This window comes from Vipera ursinii (genome assembly GCF_947247035.1).
Source record: "Vipera ursinii genome assembly, chromosome: 5".
Classification (NCBI taxonomy): Eukaryota; Metazoa; Chordata; class Lepidosauria; order Squamata; family Viperidae; genus Vipera; species Vipera ursinii.
In genome coordinates this window covers 79257929-79279685 of record NC_139518.1, presented here as the reverse complement: position 1 = coordinate 79279685, position 21757 = coordinate 79257929, and the positions used below count along the sequence as shown (strand labels likewise).

The window sequence follows — 21757 nt, the reverse complement described above, 5'->3', positions numbered from 1 at the left end:
GCATGCATGTGCGGGGGAACCTTTACCTTTACCTTTAAATGCAAAACATGTGTTCAAAAGCAAACTGGAATACCCCATGTATTTCTCAAAAGGGACCAATGAATCCAAGAAAGTTTTTGTATTTCCAAAAATGGATTGTTTAGAAATATGTCTTGAGCACCACAAACTACATTTGGCTCAAACAAGTCACTTCCAAAAATATACAAAGCACATACAGTGTGTACTGTACATTCAGTACAGTACATCAGTGCTCACATACATAAATCAACCCTATTCCAGGAGAAATAATGGGATAGTTCCAGAACCACTGCTCAAAAAGAAAAAGTGTTTTATATTTTTCCCACCAACACTGACAGCCACTCGAATATAAAAATGAGAGCAAACCCCATTCCCTTAAAGCACTGATGATGTTATCTAGTTTGGTAATGAAACATCTGCAAGAAAACAACCAAGCTCAGAAAGCGCCAAAGACCCCACAGTTCAACTCTGATCTACAAATATTCTTTTTCCATAAGTTTTACACTTTCTTTATTAGAATTTAATTACTTGTAAAAGTATAATTCAATTCTAAAATTAAATTCAATGCACTTAATGCAGAACAATTTTTTGTCAATAAATTTGTTCTTTCCTGGCCAAAAAGGAAAGTTCAGAGGGATGGAAGGGGTCATTCCAACTAGAAGAAAGTTTAGATCTGTAGGCGAGCCCAGAAGCAAAGAAAATACAAGTAGTCTTCAACTTACGACCATTTGTTTAGTGACCATTTAAAGTTACAACGGCACTGTAAAAAGTGACTTAAGCCTGGTTGTCCCACTTGTAGCAACCCCAACGGTCAAATAATAAAAATTCAGGCACTTGGCAACCGATGTTTCACTTAACAACTGGGGCAATTTGCTTAACAACTGCAGCAAAAAGGTCGTAAAATCAGATGCGACTCAGGTAAATAACTCCCTTGCTTGCTATGGAAATTCTGGTCCCAATTGTGGTTGTAAGTTGAGGACTACCTGAACTTAGTTGTTCCTTTTCTCTTGAACATCTGAATGCTAAGAAGCCAATGCGATTAATTCCAAGGAATAAAATAGATGATTGACGGTGGCATTCGTCAATAATGTGCAGTATTTTTCTTGCTGTAACCCCAATCTCATCACTAAAGAAACCAACCACTGGCATTTGCTTTATTATGAACAACCAAACTCGGCAAGAGAGAGGCTTCCATTCAGATCTAATTAATAAACACTGCCTTGGTGTGTTTTAAATTTATTTATAGTTACATCCTCTGGTCACTTCCAGCCAGAAGTATCCATTACTCTGGCATTTGGGCAATATACACAACTGCAGATAGTTGCACTGGTTAGTCTGGAGGATATAACACCAAGTTCATTTTTACAGCTAATGCTTAACTTGAGACTCTTCCCAGTCAATTCACCACTAAGGCATGAATTGAAATCCAGACTTCCTTAAGCTACTCGGTGTATTTTAACGATTAATTGCTTCAAAGGATTTTGAAAACCTTACCAGCAGACATGTCCTTCAAGACCAAATTCTCAAGCTCATTCCACTCGGTGTTCAGTCGCTTCATCAATTTGAATGCATTCACCGGGTGTCCCAGAAATCCCTCTGGGTCTTTTGTCGCCATATCGGTCAGCTTATCCAACCTCTCAGCCCATCTAAGTACGGGAAATAAAAGTTTAGTAAATTGTTGAGCCAATGCTACGGATAACGTGAACACTTCAACATTCATACAAATATACAAGGCAGCAAACATATCCAACACAGCTTCCTCCTATTTTTTTCCCCCCCAACAACACCCCTGTGAAGTGAGTTGGGCTGAGTGTGTGTGACTGGCCCAAGGTCATTTAGCTCAGTGGTCCCCAAACTTTAGAAAAATTATCTTCCATGGACTGGTAGCGAGGAATGGTTTCGCACGTGCAACCAAGATTACATGCATGTACAGATGAAGCTTTGCTCACTCGCCTGCCACTTGTGTTTGCCTGGTTCCCAACAGGTTGTGGACCGGTATTGGTATGCAGCCCAGGGGTTGGGGACCCCTGATTTAGCTGATTTTCATAGCTACGCGGGGACTTGAGCTCAAGGTCTCCCACTTTCTAGCATGAAAGACCTTTCTACATCAAATTGGCTCCGATACATATTACATCTTATACCAGGGGTCGGCAACCTTAAGCACTCAAAGAGCCACTTGGACCCGTTTCTCACAGAAAACCCCGGGAGCCACAAAACCCTTTTGACATCTAAAATGAAGATAACATTGCATATATCCTTTTTTTTTACCTTTATGCTATTTATAAAAAATTATAGCGTGTTGCATTTATGAAATCAATGAACTGCTACAAAGAAAACACATTTTTATGCCGGAGAAAAGGGGAAAAAAAACACCTTTCTCCTACATCCCAACAGGTGAAAACAATTTTAGTAGCTTATCCACCTTCTTTAAATACAGCATAATTATTCATATTTCATTCAACTTTCTTTACTAAAAGTCCAGTAAGGATAACATATATTCATATATATTTTTTCTCTCTCTCTCTTTCCTCTCCCTCTCCCCCCCCACTCCGATCTTCTGCTCACCTGGCCTCACGCTGTTCTTCGACAAGGTGACACACATTCTTATTGGGCTGGCTCTGTCCAGCCCTTGCTCTGCCAGTCCTCTTCCCCCACTAAGTAAGTAAAAGTGTGTGTGTGTGTGTGTGAGAGAGAGAGAGAGAGTGGGGGGGGGAAGGGAAGCGCAAGTGCTTCTCTCTCTAAAAATGGTGGAGGACTGGGAGCCAAAGTAGAAGGCTGAAAGAGCCGCATGCGCCTCCAGAGCCGCGGGTTGCCAACCCATGGCTTATACTATATATCCTATCTTTTCTCCAGGAGTTCAAGGTGGCTTACATGAAAATCTCTAATTTATGCACTATGACAGGGCTTTTCAACTTTTTCAACCATTATTCCACTTTTAGGATATGGAAACATCCCAGTACCACCAGTCGCCTAGCAAGGTGTCAAAAACATGATGACACTCCCCCCCCCAAAAAAAGGAAAAAAAGTGATGAAGTACAGGTAGTCCTCAACTTACAATAGCTCGCTTAGTGACTGTTTGAAGTTACAATGGCACTGAAAAAAGTGCCCCCCAAGCCACAGCCGAGCAAGACACCTGCCTGCCTGCCCGGCGGCGCTCTTTCTCCTGTCCGAGATTTTCATTGTTGTGAGCATTTCTGTTGAGGATTGGTAGCAGGGGTGGGGTGGGATGGGGTGGGTGTTTCATTTTTATTTCCCCCCCCTTGCTGGGTGGTTGCAGCAGGTTTGGGTCACTTCACATGACCCTGGGACACTGTGACCATCATAAATATGAATCAGTTGCCAAGCATCTGAATGTAAATCACAAGACCCTGGAGATGCTGCAACATTCCAGCTGATTGACACTTCTTCTGGGTTCAGCAGAAGTGCCAGGATCAGCGCTGAGCTACAGCTGGAGCCTGGCACTGATCCTGGCGCTTCTGCTGAGCCCTGACAGCCCCGAAGAAGCCCTGATCCTGGTGCTTCCTCTGAGCCCTGACAGCCCTTCAGCTCCAGCTATCTCTCGCTCAGGCTTGTGCAGTGCTGCCACCGGTTCTGCTCATTCCCCTCCCCCGCTACCACTTCTCTAGGATGGTCGCGTACCACCTGCCAGGTGCCAAAGTACCACAGGTGGTACCCGTGCCACTGGTTGAAAAGCCCTGCACTATGAGGCAGAGGTCTATGAAGATTCTCAATCATCCAGGTCACGGTTGTCCTAAAAGTGCTTTTTCCAAAAGGCAACTAAACTTTCTTTCTTTCCTTTTCTTTGAAAACGTTTCACTTCTCATCCAAGAACTGGTAATGACCTATAAAGCCCTAAATGGCTTCGGTCCGGATTATCTAAGGGAACACCTGCTGCTGGCATCAACTTCCCATCGTCCTGTGCCCTCCCATAGGGAGGGCCTTCTCAGGGTACCGCCGGTTAAGGAATGCCGGCGGGTTATTCCCAGGGGTAGGGCATTGTCTGTGGGCACGCCGGCCCTATGGAACCAACTTCCCACAGAACTCAGGACTGCCCCCGACCTTCGCTCATTTCGCCGGGACTTGAAAACCTGGTTCTTTGAGCTGTTTGGCCCAGACTTAGGGGTTTTAATTTAATTTAATTTTAATTGGGTTTTAGTTTAACTTCAGGGATTGTAATTTAATTAATAGTTTTAATTGATTTTAATTTTGTACACTATGTATTTTAATTTTCCCTGTAAACCGCCCTGAGTCCTACGGGAATAGGGCGGTATATAAATTTAAATAATAAATCAATAAACTGAATTGAACCCATGAACCGAAGAAGCTTCTTGGATGAGAAGTGAAAGGTTTTCAAACAAAAAAAAGAAAGTTTATTTGCCTTTTGGAAAAAGCAACTTTGGGACACGATGATGTAAGTTGAGCTAAGAGAGACCGAATTTACCTAATTGATTTTAATAGTACTTTTTTTTTTTAACAGATAGAAAACAAATGAAGGAATAAACCTCAGGCGGACTTACGGAAATGCCATTATTACTACAGATATTTACCTCAATAAGAATCTTACCCTCAAATAATGGTAGAGTTTACTCTCAAAAAAGCCATGCATTAATTAACATAAGGTGGGGGGTTTTTCCATTTGTACGGTAGAACAGTGCTAAATATTGGCATTAAAGGAATTACATACTGCCTTAATTGGTCCAACTTGCTTTCTTCTGCCTTGATATAGTCTTTCAGTGATATCACCAGATCTTTTTCTGTATGAATCAGGTCTGTCATATGACCTAAAAGACAGATCAATACAACCAGTATGTTCATGAAATTCTAACAGTTTTAGAACAAAAATTACAAAACCTTTACAGTTCTAAAAGCCAACAACAAACCCAAATACGTCAACTTGCAGTTACCTCCTCATAGTTTTTTGAAAAAACAAAATATTACGGGCATTTTTCTCTTCACTAAGGAAGCATTAATCTTTCCCATTTTGTTAGGTAGGAAAACTATTAGCAGAAAAAATTACAGCTAAATGCAAGCTCCAAGGCAGCAATCTATTTTACCACCGATGTCTGGCAAATACTGCAAAACTAATTTCATACTAAACTGCTGAAATTAAATTACCCCAGTATACTGTCTCAGATTTTGAATGCACAAGCCTGTTTCTCAGTGGCAGTTTTATAGTAGATTCACTCATAGTTTTGCAGCTCTTATTATCTTTTTGCTTTTTGTAGTTCAAATTGTCATTTCATGGGCATGTCAATGAAACACGGTTTAAGAATTTCATACAGATTAGTAAGCACATAGCTAGAAACTTACTTTTTACTCTTTACAGCCTTGCATCATTCAAGTTAAGCCTGATATTAATATTTATTTATTTATTTATTTATTTACTTTATTTATTATTGGGACTTATACGCCGCCCTATCTCCCAAAGGACTCAGGGAGGCTAACAACAATAACATACAATAAATACAGAAGTTAAGATAAAATTAAAATTAAAGGCCTCTGTACAATAAATTAAAATTAAAATTAAAATAAATTAAAAATTAGTGTTAAAAAATTAAAAACATAATTAAAATCCCTGTCAGTCCAGGTCAACCAGGTGGAAAAGGAGTGTTTTGAGGCCGCGGCGAAAGGACTGGAGATCTGGAGCCATCCGAAGCTCATGGGGGAGCTGGTTCCACAGGGCTGGCACTCCCACAGAGAAGGCCCTTCCCCTGGGGTTCGCCAGCTGACATTGTCTAGCCGACGGTACCCTGAGGAGGCCTTCTCTGTGTGAGCGTACTGGGCGATGGGAATTTGTTCCCGGCAGCAGATGGTCCTGCAAGTATCCCGGGCCTAAGCCATGTATATTATATATATTAACTCTGTAGGTAGACCAAGAAAGTGCAAATCTACTCTACTATAAAGCCACCAGCCACACATCTAATTTAACATTTGCTATCAGAATTGAAGATAGATGAATTATGTTGATGGTTTTTATAAGTTCAAATGACAAGGCAACTGACCTGTATATTTATTGAACTGTGATAAAGTATAATCACTTTAATCGTTCTAATGTACCGGTAAATAATATATCTAAAGTAAATGTTGACATAATATTAATTCTTTTTTTTCCCTATAAGCAGAGTGGATGCCAAAAGTGCCATGGAAGCAGAATTGTGACATGTACAAACAGGAAGAAAAAAATTAATTTTTTTTTGTAATTTACTGATCGTGGATTGAAATAAAATTAGTTATAAATATATGCAGGAAGCATTTTGTTTATAACAGTCAGATTATATGCCCAGATCATTTTGCCGGACACTGCAAAGACACCACCATATATTTAACCAATTCGGAAATGTCACCAACTGATCTTAACACATAGGTGTTATGTCTATGAAGATTCTCAGTCATCCAGGTCATAGCTATCCCAAAGGTGCTTTTTCACAAGGCAACTGGACTTCCGTGTTTTTCTTTGAAGACGTTTTGCTTCTCATCCAAGAAGCTTCATCTCTGAAGAAGCTTCCTGAATGAGAAGCAAAACGTCTTAAAACAAACAAACAAACAAGGAAGTCCAGTTGCCTTGTGAAAAGAGCATCTTTGGGACATAGGTGTTACGATTCTTAGGAAATTCTCCCTTTACCAATAAAAAGCAATACTAAAATATAACCATCCCAATTCATGTAAACTGGTAATAGTATTTCCAAATGTATTTTGGCTGCTTCTTAAGAGCTTAAACCCATGGCATTTTATTATTTGCTGGTATTTTTCTGTAACACCTAAATGTTGTGACCGATCATGTTCTAGTCTTCAGCAGACAGTGGATGGATAACTAATAATCCAAGCAATTAATTTACTACACTTTTGGTGCTGTTATTCCTGAATCAATCAGAAGTGCTTAAAAGCATCACTTACCAATTGAAGTGAAGAAATCTGTATGAGCATGAGAAGAAGGCAGTAGAATCCAGAGGACAAGAAGATACCACTCCCTGGAGACCACCATTGTTTTCACTACTGGTTTGCCTTGACACACCTAGAAATATAATTTATAATGAAATTATGAAGAAAGGTTCATTTCTCCATTATCCAGACTAACTTCCCTGTAGATTTTCATTCTGCAAAATACATATATCACAAAATTTGTCCTGAGAAATATTTCAATATTTGTACTGGCACGGCTTCTAGTTCCTCCTTCAATAATTAAAGAGGAGAATATAAAGGCTCTTTTCAGAATACTTTGGTGTTTAAGATTAGTACAGAAGTTTTCAACTTACGACCATCATTGAGCTCTAAATTTTTGTTGCTAAGCAAGACAGTTAAGTGAATTTTGCCCCAGTTGTTAAGTGAATCTTAACAAGTTGATTGTTAAGTGAATCTGGCCTTAGCAACCGTAAGCATCTGGCCTTAGCAACCGTTAGCAAACATGGTTGTTAGATGAATCCCCATTGACTTTGCATGTCAGAAGGTCGCAAAAGGTGATCACATGACCCCGTGACACTGCAACCATCACATGCCAGTTGCCAAGTGGCCAAATTTTGATCACGGGACCATGGGGATGCTGCAACGGTCGTTAAGTGTGAAAAATGGTTATAAGTCACTTTTTTCAGTGCTGTTTTAACTTTAAACGGTCACTAAACTAACGGTTGTATGTCAAGCACTACCTGTAAACCACATGGGTGAAAGTAAGCATTTTTGAAATCCAAACTCAAGCTGTATTTCTGTAATCTAGAGTACAGTCGAAGATAAAAATCAATTCCTAAATATGCCATCCTATTACCTCTGCATAACACTGTAATTTGCCTGGTCCAGAATTATGCAGTACATAAGCTGCCAGATGAATCTATGAAAGCTACAGCTAAACATTTCTGGAGATACATGTTAGCAACTCAATTTATTTCGTTATTCCTCTGTAATAAAACTGATGATATAACACTATTATGATAAAATTTAATCAACCTTGTAATCAGCTATCTATCAAATACTACAGACTTGATTTAGAAGTCAGGGTAAGGACTTATTTTCTCACACTGTGTTCTTTCTATAAAAGCCATTTTTCTACTAATGGTTACTCCAGCTGCAGTCCTATCAAATCATATCATGGTCATTACACAAGAGTAATGTTTTATCTCCAGAGCCATTTAAGGCTTATTTAATATATATTGCTACCTCTCTCTCTCTAGCTGCCTCTCTCATCATAAGCTCATTATTTCAGACATTTTTTATTCTTTCAACAAAGCTCTTACAAAAGCATTTCTGACTTTTGTCCACTCTACTCTGGAATTTAGAAATGATGCAGCTGTTAACTGTGCAAAGTCTGGCAAAGTCGTCCTGTTAAAAAAGAGGTTTTCATTCATATACACGAACACCTAAACAGTTTGAAATACAAGTATAATATCCATGATTCCGTTTACTGAGGTTCAGGTGAGACAAACTGTGTGAAAGCAGTAGGGATCAATCAGGAAAACAATGTACAGCCGTTTAAACATATAATTTGTAAATTTTTGCATTAACTGAATGTTGACATTTGGGGGGGAAAAATAAGAATTTTAATACATCATGAAAAAAATAATAGCATGCTGAAAACAGTGCAAATCAAAAGCAAATTTGTTCTCAGTTTGGGATTATTTTTAAGGAATGGACTGGAGGCTACAATCGCAAAATAATATGCCACAACAGGACAAGAATTATAACTTAACTTTTTTAATTTACTGTAGCAATAGCAATAGCTCTTGGACTTATATACCATTACTAACCATCTTAAATATACTTAATAGTATTTTCTATGCAGAACAAAACCCTGAAGCATTTGGAAGTTTGCTGATTTTAACAAACCATGCTCAGGGATAAATAAATTCAAGGAGTAACTGAAGGGGCAGGATACTTCAGTGGAATAGAAAATACTCACTCACTCACTCACCATCAGCCTCAAACTTGGTTATATCTTAAACAGAATCCATCTGTGTATATCATATATATTCAAAGAAAGTACAGTGCATATTTCCAATGCAGGATAGTCCTTGACTTACGACCACAACTGAGCCCAAATGTTTTATGGCGAGGTGAGAAAATTGTTAAGTGGGTTTTGCCCCATTTTGCCCTTTTTGTTAAGTGAATCACTGCAGTTGTTAAGTGATTCTGGCTTCCCCATTGGTTTTGCGGATCAGGAGGTCACAAAAGGTGATCGCATCGCTCTGCGACTCTGCAATCGTCATAAATACATGCCAGTTGCCAAGCGTCTGAATTTTGATCACCTGATCATGGGGCAGGGGTAGGCAACCTTGGCTCTTTAATGACTCGTGGACTTCAACTCCCACAATTCCTGACCCAGCCATAGCTGAGAGTTGAAGTCCACGAGTCACAAAAAAAGCCAAGGTTGCCTACCCCTGCCATGGGGTATTGCAAGAGTCATGTGAAAAACAGTCATGTCACTTTTTTCAGTACTGTTGTAACTTAGAATGGTCACTAAGCGAGCAGTTGTAAGCCGAGAACTAGCTGCAGCACTACTTTTTTTTTATTTTAATAGATCTTAAATCAACGTTTCTCAACTTTGGTGACCTTCAGATATGTGGACCAAGTCTGCGAAGTTGAAAAACATCCTGGAAAAATTGGCAAACGATATCTGTTTTACCGCCAACAAAATAACGTGGATATTATCCATGAAATTGCCAGGAACCCATTTAGTGTCAGAGGAGGTTTTGCCTTTTCAAAATAACTTTGCAATCGTGCATTAATTAAGCCTTTCTAGGTGAAGCAAATGCTGTTTGTAATACGCCGTTTGGGGCTGGCTCTTTTTCTGCCTCCATCTTCCAACTAAATCCAACCAGTTGATTAAATAAAAATCCTGATTCTTTATTACATCGAATAAACATCCTGTCTGTATGGACTTGAATTCATTAGAAAACATGAAAAAAAAATGGCAAAATTAATCAAGGCGAAATGAAACCACATCAAAAGACGGCTGACCATCAAGGCGTTCCAACAAGGCCCCCAAGACATTTGAAAGGGCTGGGAACAAGTCTAGCTGGAACGGACATTGGTGTCTTCTCCACTTGCCTGTTTGTATTTCTTCCAATAGAACAGTGTGCGAGCGGACAGTAAGGGTCTAACTAGAGCAGGGGTTCCCAGCCAGGTGTGCTCGTATCCCCTGGGGCTGTGAGATGATATTCCAGGGGGTACGAAAACTTGGGGTTTTCAAAATTATAGTGTATATGCCTAATTTGTTGCCGTCGTTTCGAACTGTTGTAAGGGGTGTGAGAATATATCAGAGGTGTTCTAGGGGTGCGGGGTATAAAAAAAGGTTGGGAGCCACTGAACTAGAGTATTCTAATGCAGCGGTCCCCAACCTTTCTGGACTGGCAGAGCGAGGAACAGGGGATGGTTCCGTGTAAGCAGTGGGTGTGCCCAAGTGCCTGCTGCTCATTGCACGCTCGCCCATGCCTTGCACTGCCCAGTTCCAAACAGGCCATGGCCTGGTACTGGGCCACAGCCCAGGAATCGGAGACCCCTGCTCTAATGTATTTATTGCTCTTCTTCAATAGTCCGAAATGGTTTGTATAGTCTCAACATCTTCTTACATAGAACACAAAGTGGTTTGGAATGCAATCCAGTACATACATACATACATACATACATACATACATACATACATACATATATATATATATATATATATATATATATGCTTATATAAAGTGCCTAAATAAATGTGAATTGTAACATTCTCAATATTGTTGCCTTTTCGATGTCTTAAGGCTCCGCCCTCCCCTTTCCGTTCAATCATGTGTAATTCTTGGACACCACCTGGAAAAGTCCCTGTAGTTTTCTTGGCAAGGTTTTTCAGAAGTGGTTCACTATTGTCTCCATCCTGAGAAGAATTTATTTATTATTTTTTTTATTTATTAATTTAATTTATATACCGCCCTTCTCCCAAAGGACTCAGGGCGGTGAACAGGGCAATACATAAAAACTAGATACAAAAATTAAAAATTATTAAAAAGTAATTAAACAATGCCCATAATAAATTAATACAGATTAAAAATTGAAGTCCATTTATAAAAATCCCACCCCGTCCCATCAGGCCAGGCCAGATTGTTTAAAGAGATGGGTTTTAAGATCGCGCCGGAAGGAGCGGAGATCGGGCGCCATCCAGAGCTCGACCGGAAGATGGTTCCATAAATCCGGTGCACCCACAGAGAACGCCCTCCCCCTGGGGGCCACCAGTCGGCATTCTTTGACCGGTGGCACCCTGAGGAGGCCCTCTCTGTGGGAGCGAACTGGGCGGAGGGAAGTTGACGCCGGCCGCAGGTGCTCCCCAAGGTATTCCGGACCCATGCCATGTAGGCCCAATTGATTGGCCCAAGGTCACCCAGTGGGTCCTGTGCCCAAAGCAGTACTAGAACTCACAGTCTCCAGGTTTCTAGCTGTATGCCTTAACATCTGCACCAAACTATCTCTCTTGCATTAAGCCTACAGTTCTCAAAATTGCCACCAAACATGACCAATCCATACGACAATGAAGTTTCGGAGTTGAAAGTCTCAACATAAGGGAAAGCCATCTTTTGACCAAATCCTACGGACACCCTGGATGATATAATCATCAGGATGATAAAGAACACTAATATTACATTCAGTCCTGCATGACTTAGTTACATAGCATCTTCAGATACTTTTATGCAAGGAAAAAAAATCTGTTATGCGCCCATTTCAGGTTCAAATCAATCTGAGAATTAATGGAATTTGTGAAGAAATCAACCAAAACATTAATGTGTCCGTCCAAATTTTTATGGGACAAAAGCTCTATCATTTTTCTATCCTCTTGAAAAAAGCAGGCAGAACTAAGTAACTCAAAAATATTACTTAGTTACCTAGTTTGGTATTATTCAAGTATGAGGCAATACAACTTCCTCAGAAAAGTATTGTGAAACATTTGGAGGAAAATCAAATACTACAAAGACTTTTTAAAAAAATGATTTTATCAAATTTTTAAATGGATTTATACATTTTTCTATCTAAATTTACCCAAAGGGACTTGATTTAAGAAAACAAATGCTACATAATTACGCATTTTTGAAAGCGTAGATTTTTCACTGATATGAAAGTGCATATTATTCATATTTAGTAAGCAAATAGTATGAAGGCCAGAAGTTTCTAATGTGAGCAAAAGGTTGATGAAAAAATGCTACTGCCACGTCTTCCAAGTCACATCCTGTAATGGACACATGGCTTCAAAATTCTTTCTTAGCCAAGTCTAAAAGACTACAAGAAACGGTTAAATTACTATATAAACTATTCTTCGTTTTTTATTAGCTCTTCCACCCACCCATTCCACCCTTCGTTCTCATTAGCAAGGAAATTTATTTGCAGTACTCTGCAGGGGAAAAAAAATATTTCAGCACAGGAAGTAAGAATTTCTGCAAATGCCAGTCCAATGCCTTTTTGTGGAAGGTGCATTTAAACATTTTTTTTTTAAAAAAGGGAATCAAATTACCACACTGACTTGGCTAACCTCAAAAGCAAAGCCTTGAGATCTACTTAAGCTAGAGGATTTTTTCCCCCAAAGCATTTCTTTTTCTTTTTTTGCTTTTCCCCAGCCTTGCATCCTTTCTGAAATAAGGGGCAATGCCAATATTTTTAAGTACGGGATAATCCACCTCTCTTCCCCAGTGAATCTTTAGGAGATTTGGAGATTCTAGGAAGAATCAGGGGCACTTACTTAATCGTTTTTGTTTTTTTTTTGCTTTTCCCCAGCCTTGCATCCTTTCTGAAATGAGGGGCAATGCCAATAATTTTAAGTACGAGATAATCCACCTCTCTTCCCCAGTGAATCTTTACGAGATCTGGAGATCCTAGGAAGAATCAGGGGCACTTACTTAATCGTTTTTGTTTTTTTTTGCTTTTCCCCAGCCTTGCATCCTTTCTGAAATGAGGGGCAATGCCAATAATTTTAAGTACGAGATAATCCACCTCTCTTCCCCAGTGAATCTTTAGGAGATCTGGAGATCCTAGGAAGAATCAGGGGCACTTACTTAATCGTTATTTTTTTCTTGCTTTTCCCCAGCCTTGCATCCTTTCTGAAATGAGGGGCAATGCCAATAATTTTAAGTACGGGATAATCCCCAGTGAATCTTTAGGAGATTTGGAGATCCTAGGAAGAATCAGGGGCACTTACTTAATCGTTATTATTATTATTTTTTTGCTTTTCCCCAGCCTTGCATCTTTTCTGAAATGAGGGGCAATGCCAATAATTTTAAGTATGGAATAATCCACCTCTCTTTCCCCAGTGAATCTTTAGGAGATTTGGAGATCCTAGGAAGAATGTACTTAATCGTTCAATTTTTTTCGGAACAGCGAAAAGCTCTCTAAACTGCCTCCTTCGAAGGAAGGCTTGAACCTACAAAAAGGGTTCGCGTCCACGTCAGCCACAGATGTCTTCGCCCTTGGGAGCCTAAAGCAGGGGGTCTTCAAACTTGGCCCTTTTATGACTTGTGGACTTCAACTCCCAGAATTCCTCAGCCAGGCACGCTGGCTGAGGAATTCTGGGAGTTGAAGTCCACAAGTCACAAAAGGGCCAAGTTTGAAGACCCCCTGGCCTAAAGGGAGAAAAGAAATCTCTGCTTGCTCGCGACAAGAGTGGACACGTCGGGGAGTTATTTTCCCCCAGCAACGATCGCTCGAGGGCTCGCAGGCTCCTCGGCTGCCAGCCTTGGCTCAACCTCGGGTTCACGGAGCCAAACCTATCTAGCAAAGCTTCACAAAAATCGGTGGGGTCTGGAGGATGCCATGCCACCCACCCCCCCAAAAAAATGTATATATATCAATCCATCAATCAACTCCGGGTGCTTCCCATGAAGGGAGCTCATCTTTGTCTTTTGCAAAGAAAAGAAAGAGAAGCGAAAGCGCCACCCGAGGGCATCGGAGCAAAGGAGGGCTTAAGCAAGCAAAGGGAGGGGGGGGCTTCTCCGTGACAAGGCTCCAGAAAGAAAGAAAAGAAAAAAAAAGACGGGGAGGCTTAGCCCGCGAGTCAGCGTCCGTTCCTGGCGGAGGCAGCGTTCAGACGTGCGCTCGTCCCGCATCTAACTTGGGTTTTTCCTCCCCCAAAGCAGGGAAGCAAAAGGCAACGGACGAGGAGCTTTTTTCGCCCTGTCGGGAAGAAGCGAACGGAAGACGGGAGCCTGCCGCTTTGATCCAGCGGAGTCGGGGGAAGAAAAAGCCCGCCAGCGCGGCCACGTACCTGGGAGAAGAGCCGCTTGCTTCGGGTCGGTCGCCGATCGCTCCCAAGCGGGGCCCCCTTTCGGAATGCTTCTCTCCACTGGCCCCGCCCACCAGCCTCCGGGGGGCGTTCCTCGGAAGGCGGCGGCGGCGGCGGCGAGCGGAGCGGCGGGAGCGCTACGTGAGGTGGGTCACACGCGAGCTCGGCGAGCGGCTCTGGAAGTGCGCAGGCGCAAGCGGCGCCTCTCCGGCCTTGAAGAAACGAGAGTGGCGGGAGATGAGGCTGGAGTGGGGTTCTTCTCAGTGGATGCGTCTTGTAGTTGGGAAGTTAGTAGCGAGAAGGGACCCCAGCATCATCTAGCCCAGCGTTTCCCAACCTTAGGAACTTGAAGATGCGTGGACTTCAACTCCCAGAATACCCTAGTCAGCTATGCTGAGTGGGGAATTCTGGGAGTTGGAGTCCACGCATCTTCAAGTTCCTAAGGTTGGGAAACGCTGATCTAGCGCAGTGTTTCCCAACCTTGGTCACTTGAAGATGTGTGGACTTCAACTCCCAGAATACCCTAGTCAGCTATGCTGAGTGGGGAATTCTGGGAGTTGAAGTCCACACATCTTCAAGTGGCCAAGGTTGGGAAACACTGATCTAGCGCAGGGGGTCTTCAAACTCGGCCCTTTTATGACTCATGGACTTCAACTCCCAGAATTCCTCAGCCAGGCGTGCCGGCTGAGGAATTCTGGGAGTTGAAGTCCATGAGTCATAAAAGGGCCGAGTTTGAAGACCCCGGATCTAGCGGTCCAAATGATTCTCCAACTCGGCAACTTTTGAAACGGGTGGACTTCAACTCCCAGAATTTCGCAGCCCGACAGGCTATGTCCGGGGAATTCTGGGAGTTGAAGTCCAACGGTCTCTTAAAAGTTGTCAAATTTGGGGAGACACACAGATCAGGTTTGAAAAAGCCGTTAAAATTAAACCATTCGCGAGAGCGATACTTTTAAAATGTTTTTATGTTAAAGTTTAAAAATACAAAGAGTAAAAGAACTAATACTGTACAAACTAAGAGAAAGATAAGAGTTAAAAAAAATGGAAAAGTGTCAAGGAAAAAAAGGGGAAGAGAGAGAGAAATGTTTTTTTAAAAAGTAAAGATATATTAAAAAATGACCTGCTTGTATCAAGACCAGTACAAACAATTTTAGTAATATTCACCTTCTTTAACATTGTAATTAAAAGATCTTTTTTCCCTATATCTCATCTGTTATGCATAAACCAATTAGAAAGCCGCAGCATTCAATCTTAATCAACAAAAGTCCGTTAAGTGTTTCTCAGCCTTGGTGTCTTAAAGATGGGTAGAATTCCTGCCTGGTGAATTCTGGGAGTTGAAATACAGTTGTAGAAGAAGGGCAGGCAGAGCTGCAAGGTGGAGTAAAACATGTCAGCAGTTTTGAATTATTGCATTGCCACACGTGACCCAAGTCCAGCCCGCATGAATTCCATTGACCCTTAAAAAGTAAATGTAAAGGTTCCCCCGCACATTTGTGCTAGTCGTTTCCAACTCTAGGGGCCGGTGCTCATCTCCGTTTCAAAGCCGAAGAGCCAGCGCTTGTCCGAGGACGTCTCCGTGGTCATGTGGCCGGCATGACTATAGACGCCAAAGGCACACAGAACGCTGTTACCTTCCCACCATAGTGGTCCCTATTTTTCTACTTGCATTTTTACGTGCTTTCGAACTGCTAGGTTGGCAGAAGCTGGGACGAGTAACAGGCGCTCACTCTGCTACGCGGCACTCGGGATTTGACCCACCAAACTGGCGACCTTCTGATCGACAAGCTCAGCGTCCTAACCCACTGAGCCCCTTATCTAGCACCAATTTGGCACTGACCATTCATTGACTAGATTTTTCTGTACAGGTAGCATCAATAAAATCTTATGAACTCAATGAATGCTTCTGGTTATTTGCTCCTGACAACATCCATCTTCAAGCTGCCAAGGTTGTCACAACAATCTTACGGTCCCTTGATTACCATTTGGGTGCTTTGTAACCAACATACATTTAAGACCATCACAGTGTCCCATGGTCACATGATTAGCATTTGCATGCTTCATAACCAGCTTCCAATAACCAAAATTAATGGAGAATGCGGAAGTCCATCTGCATTTAAAAGACAAAGGCCACTCTTTCGAAGACAACATAGTCCACATTTTGGACAGAGAGGACTGCTGGCTTGAAAGAGGCCATCTATGTCAAAACTGAACAGCCTTCTCTCAACGGGGCCATTAATATTTAATTTATAATTAATATGAAGACACAATTGGAAGAAAAGCACAAGAAACTCACTGAATTGCAATCTAAAAGACAGAAGTGCCAGCCATTCTGTTCAACTTTTTTTCTCATAAAGACTCCTTATGTCACATTTGCATTTCTTGTATACAGGTAGAAAAAACTGGATACCCTCACAAGTAGACCAGACAGGAAACACAACCAGGTGAGCTAATTCTACTCTATTATAAGGCTATATTAATAGAATCTTGCAAGTCTGAAAATACATTTCTTTTACTGTCCCCTTTGTAGTCTCAGAACTTGGAGGGGTGGGGGGAATCCCTCCTGAGCCACTTTCTCTGCCCATTATGTAGCTATGGGCTATGTTCGCTCTTATCTGATATTCCCTAGCCAGCATCTTTTAATCCCCACCATTCCCTCTTCCAAGATCATTCCCTAATACTATCACATCAATCAGTGTCAGGAAGCAGAGTTAAGTCTTATAAATACAAGGCGTTGTATTCAGTATATAGATATATCATATTTCATAAGAAAGTAAATGTACCATTAAACCCCTAATTGACACTGCAGTGCCTGTTACTCGTCCCAGCTTCTGCCAACCTAGCAGTTCGAAAGCACGTAAAAATGCAAGTAGAAAAATAGGGACCACTCCGGTGGGAAGGTAACAGCGTTCCGTGCGCCTTTGGCGTCTAGTCATGCTGGCCACATGACCATGGAGACGTCCTCGGACAAGCGCTGGCTCTTCGGCTTTGAAACGGAGATGAGCACCAGCCCCTAGAGTTGGAGACGACTATCACGCATGTGCGGGGGAACCTTTACCTTTACCTTTATACTGTAATTATAAACTGGCAACTGGAATATGCCAGCGCTTTGTTTAAAGAACTTCAAAATGATTTGTTTAAGGTCCAAAATAATACCTGATCTGAAGAAATTATGCTTAGCCAATACAAATAGTTCTTGACTTGCAACCACAATTGAGCCCAAAATTTCTGTTGCTAAGCAAGACAGTTGTTAAGTGAATTTTGCCCCATTTTACAACCTTTGTTACAACAGTTATTAAGCGAATCACTGCAATTATTAAATTAGTAACACAATTGTTAAGTGAATCTGGCTTCCCCATTGATACTGCACGTGAGACTGATTTTTGTGACTCCTCCATGAATAAAATAAATTGTTCAATAATTAAATAATTATTAAATAAAATTATTTAGAGAGGGTTAGAGTTGGGCAAAAAAAAAGTTTCCAACTTCAATTATTAAATGTTCACCCATATTTCATGCAGTTCTCAGATTTTGCAAAACCACAACTGGGGCTTGTACAGATAAAACAAGGAAGGAGAGAAATGGGTTTTTCCATTCTGCATTTCACAAAGATGACTATGTTTTTAAACAATTTGTTCTTCCCCTCTGAATTTCTTATGATTCCACAGTTGAGATCCCTTCATTTAGAAATAAAATAATAATGCAAAATAAAAAAGATTATAAATTTTGGGAATATTTTAATGCTGATGGTGCTTTTCCTTATGGTAAATCAACTGATTTAATCACTTAACTGCTTACATATTTAGGCACTCTCAAAGTAAAAGAAAAATGTATGAATGTATTCTATGAGCTCAGTAATTTACATTTGTTTAGATTTTTCGTTTTGTATAAAGCTTTCCTTGCTTCTTTTTAGTGTGCAACTGATTAATGAATGAATGACTGAATTCTGGTGTTATGGCTTGTAAAATGCATTTCTATGGCAGCTTTCCAGAGAAAAGCAAGTATCTTTTCAAGTTAGCTGTTCTAGAATATGCATGTGTTAATCAGTGGAAATACTATTCTGCTAACCAAACTGGAAATTTTTATAACAGTTATAATAGAAATTACTCTAGTTTTGCCTCCCACTAACAAGACAGAGATTAATCTGAGTGTTTTTCTCAGTTTCTCGTTAGCTTTTAAGAAACTATTGCGACATTTTAATATGTGTGTCATAGATCACCTCAATGGCTTATTTGATTTTGTTGCTATGAAGATACGACTTCTAACTTTCAATTGGGTATATTGAAACCAAGAGTAACTTATGTTTTCTTGTCTTAACTCCTCTAATGATTTAAGTTGCCAATCAGTCCCTTGCAATCTAAGTAGTTCCTTATAAGAAACCATGTCCATACTCACTCCCATAGATACACCCTCTACGCGTTAGGTGGAAGTCAGATCAAAAGGTTGGCATCACAATTACAGATCAAAATTTAGTAAAACAAATTAGAGATTTAAATTGTGCACATATAAAGAGGATATATAATGCTTTAATTGAATTGGATTCGGAAACGGAACTGGTTAAAGACTGTATGATAAAGTGGTCACAAAATATTCAGGAACCAATTTCGTTGGACACCTGGGAGATAATTTGGGTTAGAAATGTTAAATTTACTCAGGCTCAAAATTTAAGAGAAAATTTTTATAAAATGTTTTATAGATGGCATCTGGATCCCAAGAGGTTGTCCAACATGTATCCTAATTTACAGTCTAAATGTTGGAGATGTGGTAGTTTAGAAGCTACCTATTTTCACATGTGGTGGACTTGTAGAAATATACCGGTAAAAGCTTTTTGGATCAAAATTTGGTGGAACATTCAAAAAATTTTTAAGAGAAAGATAAAGTTTTCTCCGCAATTGTTTTTATTGGGTATTGTGGTAGATTGTGATGTTAAAGAAACTAACTTGAAGTTGAACATGATTAACAGCAGCACGGTTACTGGTGGGACAATATTGGAAGAAGGATAGTTTGCCCACTATAGAAGAATGGGTGTTTAAAGTTTCGAATCTTGCAGAAATGTCTAAGATTTCTGCTTATTTGAAAGATCATTCACAGGAAAGATATATTTCAGTTTGGAGGAGATGGATAAATTATATTCAGAACAAATATGGGACTAAAAAGTTCCATTTAGCTTATGAGTAGATTTTAGTGGGATATTGTTATTGGTACTTTGTTTGTAGTTATGTTAAAGGGGAGTTAAAGCACATTATGAATTTGGTTAATTGTATATTATGCATAATTTTTATTTAGAGTATGATTATATAACTATAATCCTGTATTTAGCTCTGGGAAGTGGGGGGGGGAAGTGGGTGGGTTTGGGGTGGGAGGGATTTGGGGATATATTGTAAAATTTTGTTTTTGTAAAACTCTTTAATAAAAAAAAAAGATACGACTTCTAATGAAATGCTTGACAATCTTTATTACTCTCCTGGGGGATAAGACAAATAGAGGGATGACATCGTCCCAATATATTTTGAAAACATTCTATTTATTTTTGTATAAATGTGTTATTGTAGCACACAATAGCACACAATAAAATGTTATTGACACACGTTAAAAAAAAAGAGATGGGCTTTGATCACATAGCATTCGTTGTTTTCTTTTTTTTTAACCTCCCCACCTTACCCTGGCTCTGAATGGACACTCCTTAACCAGAGCACTTGAGCATATAAATGTTATTCTCAGCATGGTTGTCTGACAAAACCTATGTACAAGCACTTTACTTTTGTTCTTGTACTTGCTTATGATTATGTTTGCAAGTTGAATTGACTATTCATTGAAGGTTGATAGGTATGTAACTTCTGTTAACTGGATTATTAACCCACAATTCCAATACATATAAACAGTATCAACTAAACTTAAACCGCGTTCTTACATTCATTGGTTGGGAGGTATGGAGTAGCCTAATGTGTGTGAGAGCCAGGAAAGTTGTAAACATGGAAAACCCTGCCTTTAAAACATTCTGCTAAATAAACTCTGGTGTTTTTTTTTTTTTTTTGAAGCCACATAATTCTATGAAGATGCTCCTGATTAACATGGAATCTCTCTAAAACATAGCTGACATAGGGGATGCTTATGATGCTGATGGATGTGGAGGATAAATTATCCCAAATTCTCTCTTTAATTCCTGATGCTTTATACCAGGGGTCTTCAGACTTGGCCCTTTTATGACTTGTGGACTTCAACTCCCAGAATTCCTCAGCCAGGCACGCTGGCTGAGGAATTCTGGGAATTGAAGTCCACAAGTCATAAAAGGGCCAGGTTTGAAGGCCCCTGCTTTATATGATAGTAACCTATCGTGTCACTTACTACTTTTTGCTCAGGATCCCCTCCTTCCTTCCTTCCTTCCTTCCTTCCTTCCTTCCTTCCTTCCTTCCTTCCTTCCTTCCTTCCTTCCTTCCTTCCTCACACACACATACACACACACACACACACACAATTTTTTTAGGGCTGAAGCTAAAACATGAAGAACTGTTGCAGGAACTGCTCTTTTATGACTCGTGGACTTCAACTCCCAGAATTCCTGAGTCAGCTATAATTCTGGGAGTTGAAGTCCACGTGTCATAAAAAAAAAACCCCGAGGTTGCCTATCCCTGGGCTAGGGAATACCACATAACGTCAAGCTGAAAAGGTTGTAAAAACACTGGTCTGCATCGACCGGCCTCTTTGGCAATTCATCCTCGGGCGAAACTACTGCACGCTCTTCCATTTTATCTTAGAAACATTAGGAGCGTCTTTTACACTTGAGAGTAGCGCCGGATCCAAACGGAGATCACCTGATTTAAGCTGCAGAAAAGCTAGTTCACTTTCTTATTCTCCAGCAGCCTATTTTTTTAAGCCGGCTTAAAAGAAATCAGCGTTTGCCTTTTTTTTTTTTTTTGCCTTTTTATCTTTTGGGCGAAATGCTTCTTGAATCTAATCCTGCCCTAACGGAAAAATCAGCAGGGCGCTAAGCAGCCCTTTTTTAATAATAATAATAATAATAATAATAATAATAATAATAATAATAATAATAATAATAATAATGATGATGATGATGATGATGATGATGATGATGATTAATGAAGAGAAGGGTGAGGGGTGACATGATAGCAGTGTTCCAATATCTCAGGGGCTGCCACAAAGAAGAGGGAGCCAAGCTATTCTCCAAAGCACCTGAAAGCAGGACAAGAAGCAATGGATGGAAACTAGTCAAGGAGAGAAGCAACCTAGAACTAAGGAGAAACTTCCTGACAGTTAGAACAATTAACCAGTGGAACAACCTGCCTCCAGAAGCTGTGAATGCTCCAACACTGGAGGTTTTTAAGAAGAGACTGGACAGCCATTTGTCTGAAATGGTATAGGGTTTCCTGCCTTAGCAGGGGGTTGGACTAGGTGACCTCCGAGGTCCCTTCCAACTTATTATTATTTATTATTATTATTATTATTATTATTATTATTATTATTATTATTATTATTATATTAATAATAATGATAATG

General features: G+C 40.2%; 1 protein-coding gene across 4 annotated transcripts in view; it reads right to left on the bottom strand.

Annotated features, from left to right (window-relative positions):
• The window catches only part of P4HA1 (prolyl 4-hydroxylase subunit alpha 1), a 47006-nt gene extending 32713 nt beyond the window's left edge, over positions 1-14293 (bottom strand). For all 4 annotated transcript variants that reach the window (XM_083364794.1, XM_083364796.1, XM_083364795.1 and 1 more), the window contains exons 1-4: positions 14228-14293; positions 6913-7030; positions 4703-4799; positions 1513-1664 (exon numbers count right to left, since the gene is read on the bottom strand). In XM_083364794.1, the coding sequence (XP_083220920.1) occupies positions 1513-1664; positions 4703-4799; positions 6913-7000 (337 nt within the window). In that variant the 5' untranslated portion in view covers positions 7001-7030; positions 14228-14293. The remainder of the gene's footprint in view (positions 1-1512; positions 1665-4702; positions 4800-6912; positions 7031-14227) is intronic.
• Between the last annotated feature and the right edge of the window lie 7464 nt (positions 14294-21757).